The sequence below is a fragment of the Schistocerca gregaria genome, chromosome 1 (genome assembly GCF_023897955.1).
Source record: "Schistocerca gregaria isolate iqSchGreg1 chromosome 1, iqSchGreg1.2, whole genome shotgun sequence".
Classification (NCBI taxonomy): Eukaryota; Metazoa; Arthropoda; class Insecta; order Orthoptera; family Acrididae; genus Schistocerca; species Schistocerca gregaria.
In genome coordinates this window covers 545,879,304-545,898,686 of record NC_064920.1, presented here as the reverse complement: position 1 = coordinate 545,898,686, position 19,383 = coordinate 545,879,304, and the positions used below count along the sequence as shown (strand labels likewise).

Here is a 19,383-nt window from a genome sequence, read left to right as displayed (position 1 = left end):
TTAGGCCTGCGGACAGCTCACAAACCCGATATTGGTGCATCAGTTGCCGAGATAGTTACAGCGAACCACTACGGATTCTACATCTACATCTACATTTATACTCCGCAAGCCACCCAACGGTGTGTGGCGGAGGGCACTTTACGTGCCACTGTCATTACCTCCCTTTCCTGTTCCAGTCACGTATGGTTCGCGGGAAGAACGACTGTCTGAAAGCCTCCATGCACACTCTAATCTCTCTAATTTTACATTCGTGATCTCCACGAGAGGTATAAGTAGGGGGAAGCAATATATTCGATACCTCATCCAGAAACGCACCTTCTCGAAACCTGGCGAGCAGGCTACACCGCGATGCAGAGCGCCTCTCTTGCAGAGTCTGCCACTTGAGTTTGTTAAACATCTCCGTAACGCTATCACGGTTACCAAATAACCCTGTGACGAAACGCGCCGCTCTTCTTTGGATCTTCTCTATCTCCTCCGTCAACCCGATCTGGTACGGATCCCACACTGATGAGCAATACTCAAGTATAGGTTGAACAATTGTTTTGTAAGCCACCTCCTTTGTTGATGGACTACATTTTATAAGGACTCTCCCAATGAATCTCAACCTGGTACCAGCCTTACCAACAACTAATTTTATATGATCATTCCACTTCAAATTGTTCCGCACGCATACTCCCAGATATTTTACAGAAGTAACTGCTACCAGTGTTTGTTCCGCTATCACATAATCATACAATAAAGGATCCTTCTTTCTATGTATTACATTTGTCTATGTTAAGGGTCAGTTGCCACTCCCTGCACCAAATGCCTATCCGCTGCAGATCTTCCTGCATTTCACTACAATTTTCTAATGCTGCAACTTCTCTGTATACTACAGCATCATCCGCGAAAAGCCGCATGGAACTTCTGACACTATCTACTAGGTCATTTATATATATTGTGAAAAGCAATGGTCCCATAACACTCCCCTGTGGCGTGCCAGAGGTTACTTTAACGTCTGTAGACGTCTCTCCATTGATAACAACATGCTGTGTTCTGTTTGCTAAAAACTTTTCAATCCAGCCACACAGCTGTTCTGATATTCCGTAGGCTCTTACTTTGTTTATCAGGCGACAGTGCGGAACTGTATCGAACACCTTCCGGAAGTCAAGAAAAACAGCATCTACCTGGAAACCTGTATCTAATATTTTCTGTGTCTCACGAACAAATAAAGCGAGTTGGGTCTCACACGATCGCTGTTTTCAAAAACAACATGATACTAGAGTAAAGAAAATGTTCTAAAATTCTACAACAGATCGACGTCAGAGATATAGGTTTACAGTTTTGCGCATCTGCTCGACGACCCTTCTTGAAGACTGGGACTACCTGTGCTCTTTTCCAATCATTTGGAACCTTTCGTTCCTCTAGAGACTTGGGGTACACGGCTGTTAGAAGGGGCAAGTTCTTTCGCGTACTCTGTGTAGAATCGAATTGGTGTCCCATCAGGTCCAGTGGACTTTCCTCTGTTGAGTGATTCCAGTTGCTTTTCTATTCCTTGGACACTTATTTCAATGTCAGCCATTTTTTCGTTTGTGCGAGGATTTAGAGAAGGAACTGCAGTGCAGTCTTCCTCTGTGAAACAGCTTTGGAAAAAGGTGTTTAGTATTTCAGCTTTACGCGTGTCATCCTTTGTTTCAATGCCATCATCATCCTGGAGTGTCTGGATATGCTGTTTCGAGCCACTCATTGATTTAATGTAAGACCAGAACTTCCTAGGATTTTCTGTTAAGTCGGTACATAGAATTTTACTTTTGAATTCACTGAACACTTCACGCATAGCCCTCCTTACGCTAACTTTGACATAGTGTAGCTTCTGTTTGTCTGAGAGGTTTTGGCTGCGTTTAAACTTGGAGTGAAGCTCTCTTTGCTTTCGCAGTAGTTTCCTAACTTTGTTGTTGTACCACGGTGGGTTTTTCCCGTCCCTCACAGTTTTACTCGGCACGTACCTGTCTAAAACGCATTTTACGATTGCCTTGAACTTTTTCCATAAACAATCAACATTGTCAGTGTCGGAATAGAAATTTTCGTTTTGATCTGTTAGGTAGTCTGAAATCTGCCTTTATTACTCTTGCTAAACAGATAAACCTTCCTCCCTTTTTTATATTCCTATTAAATTCCATATTCAGGGATGCTGCAACGGCCTTGTGATCACTGATTCTCTGTTCTGCACTTACAGAGTCCAAAAGTTCGGGTCTGTTTGTTATCAGTAGGTCCAAGATGTTATCTCCACGAGTCGGTTCTCTGTTTAATTGCTTGAGGTAATTTTCAGATAGTGCACTCAGTATAATGTCACTCGATGCTCTGTCCCTACCACCCGTCCTAAACATCTGAGTGTCCCAGTCTATATCTGGTAAATTGAAATCTCCACCTAAGACTATAACATGCTGAGAATATTTATGTGAAATGTATTCCAAATTTTCTCTCAGTTGTTCTGCCACTAATGCTGCTGAGTCGGGAGGTCGGTAAAAGGAGCCAACTACTAACCTAGCTCGGTTGTTGAGTGTAACCTCCACCCATAATAATTCACAGGAACTATCCACTTCTACTTCACTACAGGATAAACTACTACTAACAGCGACGAACACTCCACTACCGGTTGCATGCAGTCTATCCTTTCTAAACACCGTCTGTACCTTTGTAAAAATTTCAGCAGATTTTATCTCTGGCTTCAGCCAGCTTTCTGTACCTATAACGATTTCAGCTTCGGTGCTTTCTATCAGCGCTTGAAGTTCTGGTACTTTACCAACGCAGCTTCGACAGTTTACAATTACAATACCGATTGCTGCTTGACCCCGCATGTCCTGACTTTGCCCCGCACCTGTTGAGGCTGTTGCCCTTTCTGTACGTGCCCAAGGCCATCTAACCTATAAAACCGCCCAGCCCACACCACACAACCCCTGCTACCCGTGTAGCTGCTTGTTGCGTGTAGTGGACTCTTGACCTATCCAGCGGAACCCGAAACCTCACCAAACTATGGCGCAAGTTGAGGAATCTGTAGCCCACACGGTCGCAGAACCGTCTCAGCCTCTGATTCAGACCCGCCACTCGGCTCTGTACCAAAGGTCCGCAGTCAGTCCTGTTGACGATGCTGCAGATGATGAGCTCTGCTTTCATCCCGCTAGTGAGACTGGCAGTCTTCACCAAATCAGATAGCCACCGGAAGCCAGAGAGGATTTCCTCCGATCCATAGCGACACACATCACTGGTGCCGACATGAGCGATCACCTGCAGATGGGTGCACCCTGTACCCTTTATGGCAATCGGAAGGACCCTTTCCACATCTGGAATGACTCCCCCCGGTATGCACACGGAGTGCACATTGGTTTTCTTCCCCTCTCTTGCTGCCATATCCCTAAGGGGCCCCATTACGCGCCTGACGTTGGAGCTCCCAACTACCAGTAAGCCCACCCTCTGCGACCGCCCGGATCTTGCAGATTGAGGGGCAACCTCTGGAACAGGACAAGCAGCCATGTCAGGCCGAAGATCAGTATCAGCCTGAGACAGATCCTGAAACCGGTTCATCAGACAAACTGGAAAGGCCTTCGGTTCAGCCCTCCGGAATGTCTTTCGCCCCCTGCCATGCTTTGAGATGACCTCCCACTCTAACACAGGTGAGGGATCAGAATCAATGCGGGCAGTATCCCGGGCAACCACAGTCGTAGTCCGATTGTGGGATGTGTGGGACGAGCTGGCTGTCTCCGACAAACCCCCATCCGGACCCCCACAGTGATGCCCATTGGCAACAGCCTCAAGCTGTGTGACCGAAGCCAACACTGCCTGAAGCGGGAAGCGAAGGCATGCCAACTCAGCCTGCATCCGAACACAGCAGTGGCAGTCCCTAACCATGCTAAAAACTGTTGTGCAAAGAACGTCTGAACTAATATACAGAGAGCGCAAACAAATCGAGACAAAATTTAAACGGTTATTAAAATACAAGATTGCCTAGTAAATGCAGTAATGCTGCTATTTGCGCAAAGCTGACACACTGCTCGGCGGCGGAAGGAGACTACGCGATTTTACACTATTCAGGTACTAAAATGCGATGCTACAACTCTCAAATATTATAATATGCCCGAAATTTATGAATTAAACAATGCAAGTACCAAAAACACGCAAATAAATTAAGAGTTAAACTATGTAACACATGAGTGCACTAAGAGCATGCGACTTGCTGCTGCAGCTGCTTATCCAACGGCGGCAGGGAGCACACCTGCAGATTATTTAGTACCAACCTTACTACCTGGATCAGAGGGCCTCTCACACTGGGTGCAGCAGCTGAAACGTCACTGCACAAATATACGTTGCCCGCCACCTTCTCGCCTTGGTAACTTTAAGGTGTTTGTACACAAAGACTTGTACAATTGCTCTCATGTAATGTTGCGAACAGACTCAGTCAAATCGCCTTTACAACCACCATATACGGGCCCATTTCAGGTGCTGAGTAGAAATAAGCATACTGTGGACATAATGTACAATGGTGTTCCGACAAAGGTATCGATTGAACGTGTCAAGCCAGCATGGGTTTTACCCTCTCCGACCTCTGACACCAAGCCTGTGCATCAACACATGATGGATGCAGAGCATACCAAAACACCGCTCAGTGCATCGTACGAGAAAGGTGAATCGCAATGTCATCGCCCCCGAGACACCCGACGCACACCAGAGCTGGACGTCGAATAAAATTCCCTTAGGGGAAGTCCTTCCGCTCCCGGGATTGGAATGACTCCTTACCCTCTCCCTTAAAACCCATATCCTTTCATTTTCCCCTCTCCTTCCCTCTTTCCTGACGAAGCAACTGCCAGTTGCGAAAGCTCGTAATTCTGTGTGTGTGTTTGTGTGTTTTGTTCATGTGCCTGTCTGCCGGCGCTTTCCCGCTTGATAAGTCTTGGAATCTTTGTTTTTAATATATTTTTCCATGTGGAAGTTTCTTTCTATTTTATTTTCAATGTATTCAGTTACTTTAATGAGTTAAGTTTTAATTGTTATTTCTGTAAATTAAACATTGAACAATGTGAAGTTTCAGTACCTATTATTCTGAGGATACCTAAGGGCCTGATTTTTGGTCACAAGACAGTCAGTCCATGACTGAGTTTCAGACGAGAAATATGCATTGGTTAGAGCAACAACAATGCTTCAACTTAACAGTGAAATAAATGTAACAGCAATAGACTGTGTGTTAAAACACTGACAGTGTCTTCTCCATACGTGCTTTTCTATTCTTCAAGAACTGTGAACTTTGTGGATAGGTTTTACTGCTTGTATATGATCAATAGCAAACTATTGTAGCAGTATGTGGAGGTTTACCTGCAAACTATTAATGAGGCTTATCGAAAGTTAAACAATTGTGTACTGGACAAATAACTGTGTATTATTGGGGGGGTTGTGAACAGTGAAAGTAAAAAAGAGTGAAATGCAACTGTGCACCTGTCGGCTACATTATTTTTATTAGTCAGTGTCGGAATTACAAATCCCATTTTTCAGCCAGTGTAGCAACGCAGGACATCGACACCGAAGGCAATCAATGAAGAGGTAAACAGAGAAGATGGAACTGCTACAGGTACATATACAAATGGAACAGGAAGACACCTTAAGATGTGGTACAATGGGAAGTAGCCTCTGCCATGAAATTCACAGTGATTTGCAGAATATAGATATAGACCTGTTTCCAATCTTTGCCTGCTCCCCCACCCTACAATTTTTATCCCTACGTCCTTGATTGACTGCACCTCTCTCCTCCTCCATTTCTATTATCAAATGAGTTTCTTGATGCCCTAACATAAGACATTTCAGCTTATCTCTCCTTTTAGTCAAACAGTGCAATAAATATCTTTTCTCCCCAGTTCAATACACACTGCCTAAAATAGCAATGAATTAAAAATTCAAACTTCTTTCATGAAAACTTTTTTTAAAGTCATAACACAGTCTTCTTACAGTCCTATTTGGCATGGATCTCACACACTAGAACAGGTTTCATGAGTGATTTGTAAGTGATCTCCTTTGTAGACTGACTGCACTTCCCCAGTATTCTACCAATAAACCAAAGTCTGAGTGAGCCCTTGTGATCATTCCATTTCATATCCCTACAAAGTGTTTCACCTAGGTATTTGTATGAGCTGGCCAATTCCAACAGTGCTGCATTGATATTGTAGTCATAGGATACTACATTTTTTCATTTTGTGAAGTTCACAATTTTACATTTTTGGACATTTTAAGCAATTTGCCAATCTTTGCACCACTTTCAAATCTTATCAAGATCTGACGATATTTATGCAGCTTCTTGGATCGTTTCAACTATCCTGTGCTTCACTAACTATTTGTCTCTAGCATGGAGCATGGGTCCAATTCACCAACAGTTTTTTCTAATTTTTTTTTTCATTTGGTTCACAGTGAGTTTTGTTATTCACCTTGGAATATTGTACATTATCCAGATTTGAATTATTTGTCATTATATGCTTTATCATTACATGGATACTATAATGACAGTTAGTTAGTGGATATTTTATACTAGAGTGACAGTGATTAAAAATGTAAATAAGTTATACAGAACTGTAACCAGTCACTTTTTTAAATAATTATTATTAATATATGACTAGTTGCAGTTCTGTATAACTTATTTACATTCAATATACAGTCACAGTTCTAAAATATCCATAATGAATAAGCATTATAAGTGATTAAAAACTTTAGTTGCAACACTGTGCACTCATTTCTGTGGTAAAGGCAACCTTAATGTGGAATAATGAATATCTTTTTCCTTCTGGTATTGTAACTATGTACACTGTTGTTTCTTTCGAACTGTAGGGGATTATTTACAAAAATAATAACAATGGAATAAATACACTGTGATGCAGTAGTAAGAATGTCCATTTCTGCAAACAGATGTCTACAAGATGATAGTGGCAAGAACCACACGCCACATGGGATTAGCCGAGCGGTCTAAGGCGCTGCAGTCATGGACTGTGCGGCTGGTCCCGGCGGAGGTTCGAGTCCTTCCTCAGGCATGGGTGTGTGTGTTTGTCCTTAGGATAATTTAGGTTAATTTGAGTGTAAGCTTACGGACTGATGGCCTTAGCAGTTAAGCCCCATAAGATTTCACACACATTTGAATATTTGAGAACCACACATTATTCTTACGGCAAGGTTTTTAGCAATGAAGACTTTCTTTCTTAAAGTGAGTTAGCCCTGGACATTATTCCATATGATATTACTGAATGAAAATATGCAAAATATGTCAACTTACTGATTTGTCTCTCCCCAAGATCTGCGGTGATTGTAAGTGCAAATGTGGCCGAACTAAGCTGTTTTAGAAGTTCCATCCTACTTATTATTTCCTCATCATATGATGTTTTACACTTATCATTGTGTAGTACTCCTAGATATGCAGAACTGAATATGTGGAGTCTTTTTAAAATTGAGAGTGAGCCCATTCACAGAAAAATAGACAATGATAGTTTTAAGAACTTTGTTACCATTTCTTCTGTTATTGTATGTATGATTGGACTGATTACAATACTGGTGTCATATGCAAAAAGAACTAATTTTGCATGTTGTGTATTAGACGGGAGATCATTTACATGCATGAGGAACAATAGTGGGCCTAAGATTGCGCCTTGGAGAACCCCATACATGATTTCTGTCCCATCAGAATTGTGTCCCTCAGCTATCTTAGTTGAATTACTCAGTACAACTTTCTGAATTCTTTTGGTTAGACATAACATTATACATTGGTTGGCATACCCTCCCTCCTATGTAATTTTTGTGAATATCTCACTGAAATTATAAGTGCTTACTGTACTTTGTCTGCCAAAATGTCACTTACAGTTCCGTACTGAAAAGGTTCTAGCATTTTAGTTACTAATCAAAAATGTTCTTTCCACCATAATTCCTGCTTTTAGTAACAGACTAACAGACTGGCAAAGTGCTTTCACTAAAATCGTTACTGGTACTGTAGGACTAGGCTATTTTTGAAAAAAAAGAGAGAGACAAAAGAACAGAGGAAAATTAAAACACATAAATGTGATATTAAGATCAAAGGAAAAAGATATCTATTAGCATCAGAAAAACTCCTCAGAACCACAAGTGTTGATGGGCAACGACTGCGCAGATAGTCCAGAGACAATTTATTCTCACAATATCATGCCTCCTGTTTATAATGTCTTCTGAAATATACTGGAGACACTTAGTCCATGTGAAAAACTGACTCTTGAAAACCGAGGCTTAATTGTGTATTTCCTATTAGGCAATGAAATAGTGTGTGTACTGATCTTCTTTCCTCAACACCCTTTTGTAAGTTTAAAATTATAGCATTCAGTCATTAAACAGAACATACAAATATACCTCTCTTTTTACTGAGATCCTTTGCACACTCTGCGCTGAAAGCATCCTGGCATTGCGCCCCAGAACAAATTTTTTTCTTATCAAATACTGGCTCAATGGAAACCCGTGGTACAGTTTGTGTTCGCTATCACACAAAAGTCTTTTTGGAAATGGATTTTCACAAAAGTGTTCCTCAAGAAGATGATAGCAGCAACCAACATTGCACACTGCACTTACATTATTCTCCCTTACAAACAACTGTAGGCAAGCTGGTGCCAGATTGCCACAAGTGTGCAGCCCTGTTAAAAGAATATTACTGCAAGAATCATAGCTACCAAAATGTTCTGTCACAAGGGCAGCTAAATCAGTTTCTTCAGAGATATATGCTGTTGCTTGCTTGTACAAAGCAAATACACCCTCGCTGGACTCAAGATTTTCAGTCTCACTCAGTTGCTGATTTTGAGAAGTTGAGGCATCAGCTTGCATCTTAGCTTTCCAATGCTTTCCATGACGAAGTTGAGTCTTCTCTGTTTGAGGCTTCTCCAGTTTTATTAAGGCTGGTCTCCAAGCTTTCTGTAAAGATCAGTTCAGAGTAATTACTTTTACATCCAGAATAAATTCAAAATATGATGGTCAACAATAAAACTGACATAGTATTAATGTTGAAAATCAGCTGTGAAGCTAGGAAATAAACATGAACATGTTATTTCTTCACCGAACAAGAACAGTGGAAAAAATAATAATGAAATGGATAGCACAGAATAAAGACAACATGTCACAGATGAGGAAGAATTTAAATTTAATCTGAAAGGCAAATATGCAGACTGGCTTGATAAATAATAATGATGGAACATAACCACTTATTTTTGAGATGGTATATTTCACTACATACAGGGTGCCCCTACAGGAATGGTCAGTGTTCAAGGACACGACGGGAATGACCATTGGAAGCAAAAAAGTCAAGTAAATGGTCTAAAATGCATACTTTAAGAGCATTTAGCACTACTTCGTCTTTAATACTGTGAAACAAACCTCTTCTACTGCAAGCTCTTTGCTTTCCATATTTTGGGAGGATGTAGTACGTGTCAAAACAAGAAAAAAAGTCCACAAAACTTGGGCCCTAAACTGCATACCTTAAAAGATATGAGCACTTGTCTATCTTCGCTACTGTGAAAATATATCTCTTCTATCGGACAAGTGCTTATAACTCTTAAGGTATGCATTTTATGGTCCATATTTACTAGGCTTTTTGGTTCAAATGATGGTTCCTATCATATTCCTGAAATTGACAGTTTCTTCTGGGACACACTGTAAATGCACATGAAAGGTAATGATAAATTTCTGGCTTTTGAACAATAATTGTTCTTCAACACAGATGCAACACTGCATTAACTGGTAATTAACTCTACTGCTTCCTCATCCACATGGCAGTTAGGTTGAATTCTGCCCTTGACTCGATTCCAATTTCAACTTGCTGCAGTTGCTAAATGAAAGCCGAGTGTGGCTGAAGTGAAGTAGTGTTTTCAAGGGTATTATAAATCTGGACAGACACAAGTATGAGCAAAGCTGCACCATCAAATTTGTGTACAGCTTGGTGAAATTGTTAGACCAGTATAGCACTCTGGTTATGAGGACAGAAACTGTCAGACAGCAAATCTAATAGCCAAAGACACTGATCAATATATATAATCATTCTGGAAAATAATCAAAACTTCATGGAGATAACCACTGAATGGTGTGTGAAACTAGAAAATTGAAGCTCTTTCAGTACACTGTTGAAAATTATAACAGATTAGATTGGACGCCATTGGTGTGCAACTCAAGATGATTGCAGAATACGTCAATACTGTCATTCACGTAATTTCTTACATAAACAGAGTCTGGGTGCTCCGTTTCTTCCACATTCTTTGTGTGGCTAAAATGTGACATCAATATTTGCATCTTGATTATTTTCCACACTCTAACAGAAAAGGGAATGAAGTGATAATTAATGGAGGGATATCTGTAGAGAGGCCAGACAATGTGTGGTCCCTGAAGTTGTATGGGCAACAGTCTGGATGAATGACTGATCTGGCCTTGTAACATTAACCAAAATGGCCTTGTTGTGCTGGTACTGCAAGCAGCTGAAAGCAAGGGGAAACTACAACTGTAATTTTTCCCAAGGACATGCAGCTTTATTGTATGGTTAAATGATTACGGTATCCTCTTGGGTAAAATATTCCGGAGGTAAAATAGTCCCCCATTCGGATCTTTGGGTGGGAACTACTCAGGAGGATTTCATTATCAGGAGAAAGAAAACTGGTGCTCTATGGATCGAAGTGTGGAGTGACAGATCCCTTAATCAAGCAGGTAGGCTAGAAAATTTAAAAAGGGAAATGGATAAGTTAAAGTTAGATATAGTGGGAATTAGTGAAGTTCGCTGACAGGAGGAACAAGACTTCTGGTCAGGTGAATATAGGGTTATAAATACAAAACTGAATAGGGGTAATGCAGGAGTAGGTTTAATAATGAATAAAAAAAAATAGTGCGGCTAAGCTACTATGAAGAGCATAGTGAACACCTTATTGTAGCTAAGATAGATAAGAAGTCTACACCTACCACAGTAGTACAAGTTTATATGCCAACGAGCTCTGTAGATGATGAAGAGAATAAAGAAATCTATGATGTGATGCAAGAACTTATTCAGATAGTGAAGGGAGACGAAAATTAAATAGTCGTGGGGGACTGTAATTCAATAGCAGGAAGGAAAAGAAGGAAAAGTTGTAGGTGAATAATGAATAGGGGTAATGAATGAAAAAGGAAGCTGTCTGGTAGAATTTAACAGAAAGCATAATTATAACTAACACTTGGTATAAGAATCATGACAGAAGGTTGTATATGTGGAAGAGGCCTGAAGACACTGAAAAATTTCAGATTATATAATGATTAGACAGAGATTTAGGAACCAGGTTTTCAATTGTAAGACATATTCAGTGGAAGATGTGGACTCTGACCAGAATTTTATTGGTTATGAACTGTATATGAAAACTTAAGAAATTGCAAAAAGGTGGCATTTTAAGGAGATGGGACTTGGATAAACTGAAAGAACCAGATGTTGTAGGGAATTTCAGAGAGAGCAATAGGGAAGGATTGACAAGAACGGAGGAAAGAAATGCAACACAAGAAGAATGGGTAGCTTTGAGAGATGAAATAGTGAAGGCAGCAGAGGTGCAAGTGGGTAAAAAGATGAGGACTAGTAGAAATCCTTGGGCAACAGAAGAGATATTGAATTTAATTGATGAAGGAAGAAAATATAAAAATGCAGTAAACGAAGCAGGCAAAAAGGAATACAAACATCTCAAAAATGAGATCGACAGGAAGTGCAAAATGGCTAAGCAGGGATGGCTAGAGGACAAATGTAAGGTTATAGAGGCATATCTCACTAGGGGTAAGATAGATACAGCCTACAGGAAAATTAAAGAAACCAGTACTAATATCAAGAGCTCAGATGGAAACTTGTTCTAAGCAAAGAAGGGATAGCAGAAAGGTGGAAGGAGTATATAGTGTGTCTATACAAGGGTGATGTACTTGAGGGTAGTATTATGGAAATGGAAGAGGATGTAGATGAAGATGAAATGGGAGATATGATACTGCGTGAAGAAGTTGACAGAGCACTGAAAGATATAAGTCGAAACAAGGCCCTGGGAGTAGACAACATTCCATTAGAACTACTGATAGCCTTGGGAGAGCCAATCATGACAAAACTCTACCATCTTGCGAGCAAGATGTATGAGACAGGCGAAATACCCTCAGACTTCAAGAAGAATATAATAATTCCAGTCCCAAAGAAAGCAGGTGTTGACAGGTGTGAAAATTACTGAAATAACAGTTTAACAAGTCACAGCTTCAAAATACTGATAAGAATTCTGTAGAGAAAAATGGAAAAACTGGTAGAAGCCAACATCAGGGAAGATTGGTTTGGATTCCGTCGAAATGTTGGAATACGCAAGGCAATACTGACTCTACGACTTATCTTAGAAGATAGATTAAGGAAAGGCAAATTTACATTTTTAGCATTTGTAGACTTAGAGAAAACTTTTGACAATGTTGCCTGGAGTACTCTTTTTCAAATTCTAAATGTAGCAGGGGTTGAATATAGGGAGCAAAAGGCTATTTACAATTTGTACAAGAACCAGATGACTGTTATTAGAGTTGAGGGGCATGAAAGGGAATCAGTGGTTGGGAAGGCAGTGAGAAGACAGGGTACTAGCCTATCCCCAATGCTATTCAATCTGTATAATGAGCAAGCAGTGAAGGGAGCTAAAGAAAGATTTGGATAAGGAATTAAAATCCATGGAGGAGAAATAAAAACTTTGAGGTTTGCCGATCACATTGTAATTCTGTCAGAGACAGCAAAGGACTTGGAAGAGCAGTTGAACAGAATGGACAGTGTCTTGAAAGGAGGATATAAGAGGAACATCAACAAAAACAAAACGAGGATAATAGAATGTAATCACATTAAATCAAGTGATGCCGAGGGAATTAGATTAGGAAATGAGACACTTAAAGTAGTAGATGAGTTTTGTTATTTGGGGAGCAAAATAACTCATGATTGTCGAAGTAGAGAGAATATTAAATGTATACTGGCAACAGGAAGGAAAGTGTTTCTGAAGAAGAGAAATTTGTTAACTTTGCGTATAGATTTGAGTTTCAGGAAGTCCTTTTTGAAAGTGGTGGTGGTTAGTGTTTAACGTCCCGTCGACAACGAGGTCATTAGAGATGGAGCGCAAGCTCAGGTTAGGGAAGGATTGGAAAGGAAATCGGCCATGCCCTTTCAAAGGAACCATCCCGGCATTTGCCTGAAACGATTTAGGGAAATCACGGAAAACCTAAATCAGGATGGCCAGAGACGGGATTGAGCCGTTGTCCTCTCGAATGCGAGTCCAGTGTGCTAACCACTGCGTCACCTCGCTCGGTTTTCTGAAAGTATTTGTATGGAGTGTAGCCATGTATGGAAGTGAAACATGGATGATAAATAGTTTAGACAAGAAGAGACTAGATGCTTTCGAAATGTGGTGCTACAGAAGAGTGCTGAAGATTAGATGGGTAGATCATGTAACTAATGAGGAGGTACTGCACATAAGTGGGCAGAAGATGAATTTGTGGCACAACTTGGTTTTGGTTAGAAGAAGAGATTGGTTGGTAGGACACATTCTGAGGCATGAAGGGATCACCAATTTAGTATTGTAGGGAAGCGTGGCAGGTAAATAGCGCAGAGGGAGACCAAGGGATGAATAAACTAAGCAGATTCAGAAGGATGTAGGTTGCAGTAGTTACTCAGAGATGAAGAACCTTGCACAAGATAGGGTGGCATGGAGAGCTGCATCAAAACAACCTCTGGACTGGAGACCATTAACACAACAACAACAACAACAACAACAACTACTACTACTACTACTACTACTACTACTACTACTACTTTGCATCACTGCTTTGTGGCAAATTAAGCCAGTCTCAAAGCTGATTACTAGCTCACTCCAGCTGTTTCCTCTGTCATCATCTTTAAATTCATTGCAAACACAATCAAACAATGATAGGGCTACAAAATGTCTCCTTTTCTGTGCCTCAATTTTATTAAACTTTAATGGGTGTCATATGTCTGTGAGATGGCTGTTGAACTTCCTGGCAGCAATCTCCTCCCCTTTCCTTCTGGAATCATTTTGTCTTTTCCATGTATGTATCATTTCTTGGGAGTGCTTGCTTCCTGCAGTGAAGTGCAGTGCTATTCACACTAATTCATCTTCAGTAACTGTATAGTAAAGTCACAATAATATGTCACAGATGTATAATACTAACAAAGTGACTGTCATTCATCAGATGTGTTTAGCAACATGTTGTGTTTATTGCGATAATTATTGTATATTACAGCTATTACTGACAGTGTCTCATAATTAATTCGCACAACATCGAGCCACTACTACATCCATCTTAGCATTCAAAACCAACCTGAACAGAAAGGTTATTCTTGACTTCTGAAAGTAAATTAATGAAACTTTGAAATACATTTGGAAGAATTATTGATTTAATTTTTGATGATAGTGTTATTGATCCAAATCATGGGACAGAAAGGGATGATGATATGAATAGAACAGGAAATGGATGTTGATGATGATGACACAATGGATGACAGACTTAACTTCAGAAATTTTTGATGAGATTCTACAGTGGACAGACAATGAAATTAGTAAAACAAGACTTAAGTACTCTTGGAAGAACATATCTTTTGTAAATGACACTGATGTTCTTGAACTGAAAGCTTTCATAGGTTAACTTGTATGCATAGAAATATATAAATTCAGCAATGAATCCATAGATTATCATTTCTCAATGGATAGCACTGGGAGCAATATTTTTCACAACACTAAGAAAAGGTTTTATGTTTACACTGACAGCTCTTTGATTTGACAATCTAAATGGCAGGGAAGAAAGCAACAATGAAGATGCTAACATTTTTTTCATTGATAAAATTTACTTACCATGCAGTGGTAGAAGACACACACATAAAAGACTGTTGTGATTGGCAAGCGTTTGGAGCCAGTGGCTCCTTTTTCCAGCAGAAGTGTTGATGGGGAAGGAAGAAGGGTGAAGGAAATGGGCTATATAGGCCTAGGATAAGGAGCAGATTTTGGGAAAGTCACCCAGAACTAGGGGAGACTTATTACGGGGATGAGAAGGAAAGAACTGTGTGTGTTAAGATTTATGTTTCAGGTGAACATGCCATGAAAATTAGTGATTATATGTATGTCAATGCCAGTAAACAGAACTTAATATAATGCCCCAACAATGTTGCAGCATGTGTTCAGGTACACTGAGGACAAGTGGCAACTCTTCTTGGATACAGAAGGCAATTATTTTGAAAGGCAGTGATTTCACTGAATTATGATGTCTCCCTCCACATTAAAGTACATTCATGTCGTAAATATTTCATTTCAATTAAAGTACTCCCTTCCAGAAATGGCTAGGGGAGTTTTCAGGCAACCTGTATTTATAAACAATGATGTTCTTTTCAAATTCCACATACTACTTAATGACAAGTCTCTTACGAAATAAATTCATCGACAATATACTATTGGTATGCTTGTTACTTAAGCAGTTATCTACAGCAGGCTTAAAGATGCATAGATGATATTTATTACTTGTGATTGTGTAATGAATGCCTCACTTCTAAACTTATAATAGCACCACAATACTGTTCCATACAACACTAATGGACAGAAATATTATAAATAAACCAACTTCTGACACTCTTTATCACCAGAAACAGTGACTACTGAAAGATCACAAGTTGCTGAATTTAATTTTGTAAGGTTATCTCTAACTTGCACAGAAACCAGACTGAAGGTATAAGAATCAAAGGACATGAATGAAAGACAATAACTGAAAGGGAATGAGGTAGGGTTATAACATACCCCTCATGTTATTCAATATATAAACTGAGCAAAGAGCAAAGCAAACAATGGAAAAAATTGGAAAAGGAATTAAAGTTCAGGGAGAAGAAATAAAAACAATGAAATTTGCTGCTGACAAAGCAATTCTGTCAAAGATAGCAGAGGACTTGGAACATCAGTTGAATGGAATAGATGTGTTGTCATTGTAGTCTTCAGTCCAAAGACAGATCCAATGCAGCACTCCACACTAACTATCCTGTGCAAGCCTCTGAAGAACTACTGCAACCTGCATCCATTTGAAACCTCTTACTGTATTCATCTCTTGGTCTCTCTCTACCCTTCTTTTAGACAAGTTGTGCCACTAGTTCCTTTTCTCCCCAGTTCAATTTACTGCCACCTCATTAGCTACTTGATCTACCAACCTTAGCTACAGCATTTTTCTGTAGCACCACATTTTGAAAGCTTCCTTCTCTTCTTGTCTGAAACATTTCTTGTCCATGTTTCACTTCTGTAAAGGCTTCACTCCACATAAATATTTAAATTTTTATTCGACATTAACAAATTTATGTTTTTCTGCAATATTTTTCTTGTCACTGCCAGTTTAAATTTTATACTCTCTCTACTTCTGCCATCATCAGTTATTTTACTGCCCAAATAGCAAAACTCTCCTACTGCTTTTAGTGTCTCATTTCCTTATCTAATTCCTTCATTTGACAATTGCTTTGTGCATTAACTCCACTTGTCACCAACTGAGATGTTGCTGGTCTGAAGATTATCCATGTATGGTACCAAATCATAAAAAGAAACACAATTTACAATCTGACTACTGTTTCTCGTTACATTGAAGACTTTAATGCAAAGAAAAATTGAAAGGGGTGTTATATCTAGCATTGGTTGTCACAAAGCTGATGACTATGACAATATTAACTAAAAGCAGATGATGTGACAACTGAATCTGATCTGGGATGGTCCACCTAGATATGAAAGGTTTGTAAAAGCTTGTACCAAGTTCAGTTGAAACTGCTCCAGCCAGTCGAGTCATTCTGCAAAGTATGAGGTTCATTAAAATGAAACCTGGTCAGTGTGTCTACCTTTGCCTTACACATAAGGTGGCACCACATAACTGTGGGTATGGTGGCACCACCTTTTGGTAAAGAGACTGACACGTGCACACCGTTTGGTGTTGCATAACGCCAGTGCAGTTTCATGCCAAAGAGAAGGTGGTCACACAAGTTATCATCCACTACCGAAAATGCACGTGAGTAAGCAAGACCAATGAGGAATGATTTGATTTTTGGTGGCGGAGGGAGTTGTAGGCCGTGAAATGTATCGACGGATGGAGGCTGTGTATGGTGAGTGCAGTCTGAGTCGTTCAAGCGCTGTGGACTGGTGCAAACGATTCCTTGAGGGGTGTGAATCATGGGAAGACGATGCTCGTCCTGGACAGGCTCATCATGTCATCATACTGGAAATGGTTGCGGAATTGAATGCTTTAGTCTTGGTCAACTGCAGAATCACCATGGACCTCTAAAACAAGCTATTTTCGGGCATCAATTTGCAAAGGACGACGAAATGTGTGACTGGGTCCAGGCCTGGATCCGACTGCAGCCTACTAACTTCTTCAAGGACGGAATCGACTGGCTAGTGTCACAATGGGATAAATGTGCCAACAGTTTTGGCGACTATTTTTGAGTATGTGTACTGTGTATAACTACATTTTTGAGTTAGTAAAATCATTACAGCTACTTTAACTACTGACCAGGTTTCATTTGAATGTCCCTTACACATTCACATTTCATTTTATTTATAGGCTTACAAACTGACATCATGGACTGAGATACTACACATTACTGTATTAACATTAATCCGATTGATAATGTCTTTATACAGGATGTCTCCATTAAGAGTCCTCAAGCACATTTTCTCGGGTATTTCAGCAGATATTTGCAATTTTGTTTTTGCATTGTGTAGCTGGGATCAGCCATTGGACATAGTGTTCAGTCATATCTTTCATGCGACATCCATTGTCAATGGAAAGCAAAATTTAATGTGGCCATCTGATACAGCAGTCCCAGATTAGTCTAGTGCAATATTTGTTTTATCAATATGTATTAACATGGACAGCAAAACTGGAAGAATAATCAGAACTCCAGCAGTGACAGCACTGCCCAGGCCTATGCTGATTGCTGCTGCAAAGCATGCAGTGCTACTGAGTTGCTGGCAGACTCCTTTTACTCTTCGTGTTTTACTGTCCCTGTTAATACATACCGATAGAACAAATACTGGACTAGATTAATTTGAGGGTCCTTTATCGAATGAGCGCATAACATTCTGATTCAAAAATAATTTGGTTTGTAATGGGAAACAAGCTAATGCTTTCTGTTGACACAAGGTGTCGCATAAAAGATGCACCAAGTAGTAACTGGTTGTGCTGACTCCAGCTGCTCAATGTGGAAACAAAATTGCAAACATCTGCCAAAAAACCAGAGAAAATATGCCTGATGACTCTTAGGGCAGATACCTGGTATATGAAGATGCTGTCTATTAAGGTGTTGATTTATTTATCCATCCAGGAATTGTCTCACTATGGTACAGGACTAGGCACAATACAATTAGGCCTAAAATAAATAGCTCAAAATATATACAAACATATAAAATATGTTTTTATGATGATAGAATGGGTAGACAGGCCTGGTCTTAATGAAGAAACCATCCTGGTAATTGCCTGACATGATTTAGGAAAACCATGGTAAACCAAAAACAGGATTATTGGAGAGAGCAAATCCCATCCTCTTGAGTATGCGATAAGTGTCTTGACAACTGCACTGCTTCATTCCATCAGATCCTATTGTACAATGCTCTTTATGTGATACACAATCTGTTGTTGTTGTGGTCTTCAGTTGAGAGACTGGTTTGATGCAGCTCTCCATGCCACTCTATCCTGTGCAAGTTTCTTCATCTCCCAGTACCTACTGCAGCCTACATCCTTCCGAATCTGCTTAGTGTATTCATCTCTTGGTCTCCCTCTATGATTTTTACCCTCCACGCTGCCCTCCAGTACTAAGTTGGTGATCCCTTGATGCCTCAGAACATGTCCTACCAACCGATCCCTTCTTCTAGTCAAGACGTGCCACAAACTCCTTTTCTCCCCAACTCTATTCAGTACCTCCTCATTAGTTGTGTGATCTACCCATCTAATCTTCAACATTCTTCTGTAGCACCACATTTCGAAAGCTTCTATTCTCTTGTCGTCTAAACTATTTATCATCCATGTTTCACTTTCATACATGGCTACACTCCATGCAAATACTTTCAGAAATGACTTCCTGACAATTAAACCAATACTCGATGTTAACAAATTTCTCTTCTTCAGAAATGCTTTCCTTGCCATTGCCAGTCTACATTTTATATCTGTTCTACTTTGACCATCATCAGTTATTTTGCTCCCCAAATAGCAAAACTCCTTTACTACTTTAAGTGTCTCATTTCCTAATCTAATTCTCTCAGCATCACCCAACTTAATTCGACTACATTCCATTATCCTCTTTTTGCTTTTGTTGCTGTTCATCTTATACCCTCCTTTCAAGACACTGCCCATTCC

General features: G+C 39.9%; 1 protein-coding gene across 2 annotated transcripts in view; it reads right to left on the bottom strand.

Moving 5' to 3' along the window:
• LOC126355899 (probable methyltransferase-like protein 25) overlaps nucleotides 1–19,383 on the bottom strand; it is a 70,514-nt gene that overhangs the window by 40,404 nt on the left and 10,727 nt on the right. For both annotated transcript variants that reach the window (XM_050006412.1, XM_050006420.1), the window contains exon 2: nucleotides 8,377–8,928. In XM_050006412.1, coding sequence (XP_049862369.1) covers nucleotides 8,377–8,928 — 552 coding nt within the window. The remainder of the gene's footprint in view (nucleotides 1–8,376; nucleotides 8,929–19,383) is intronic.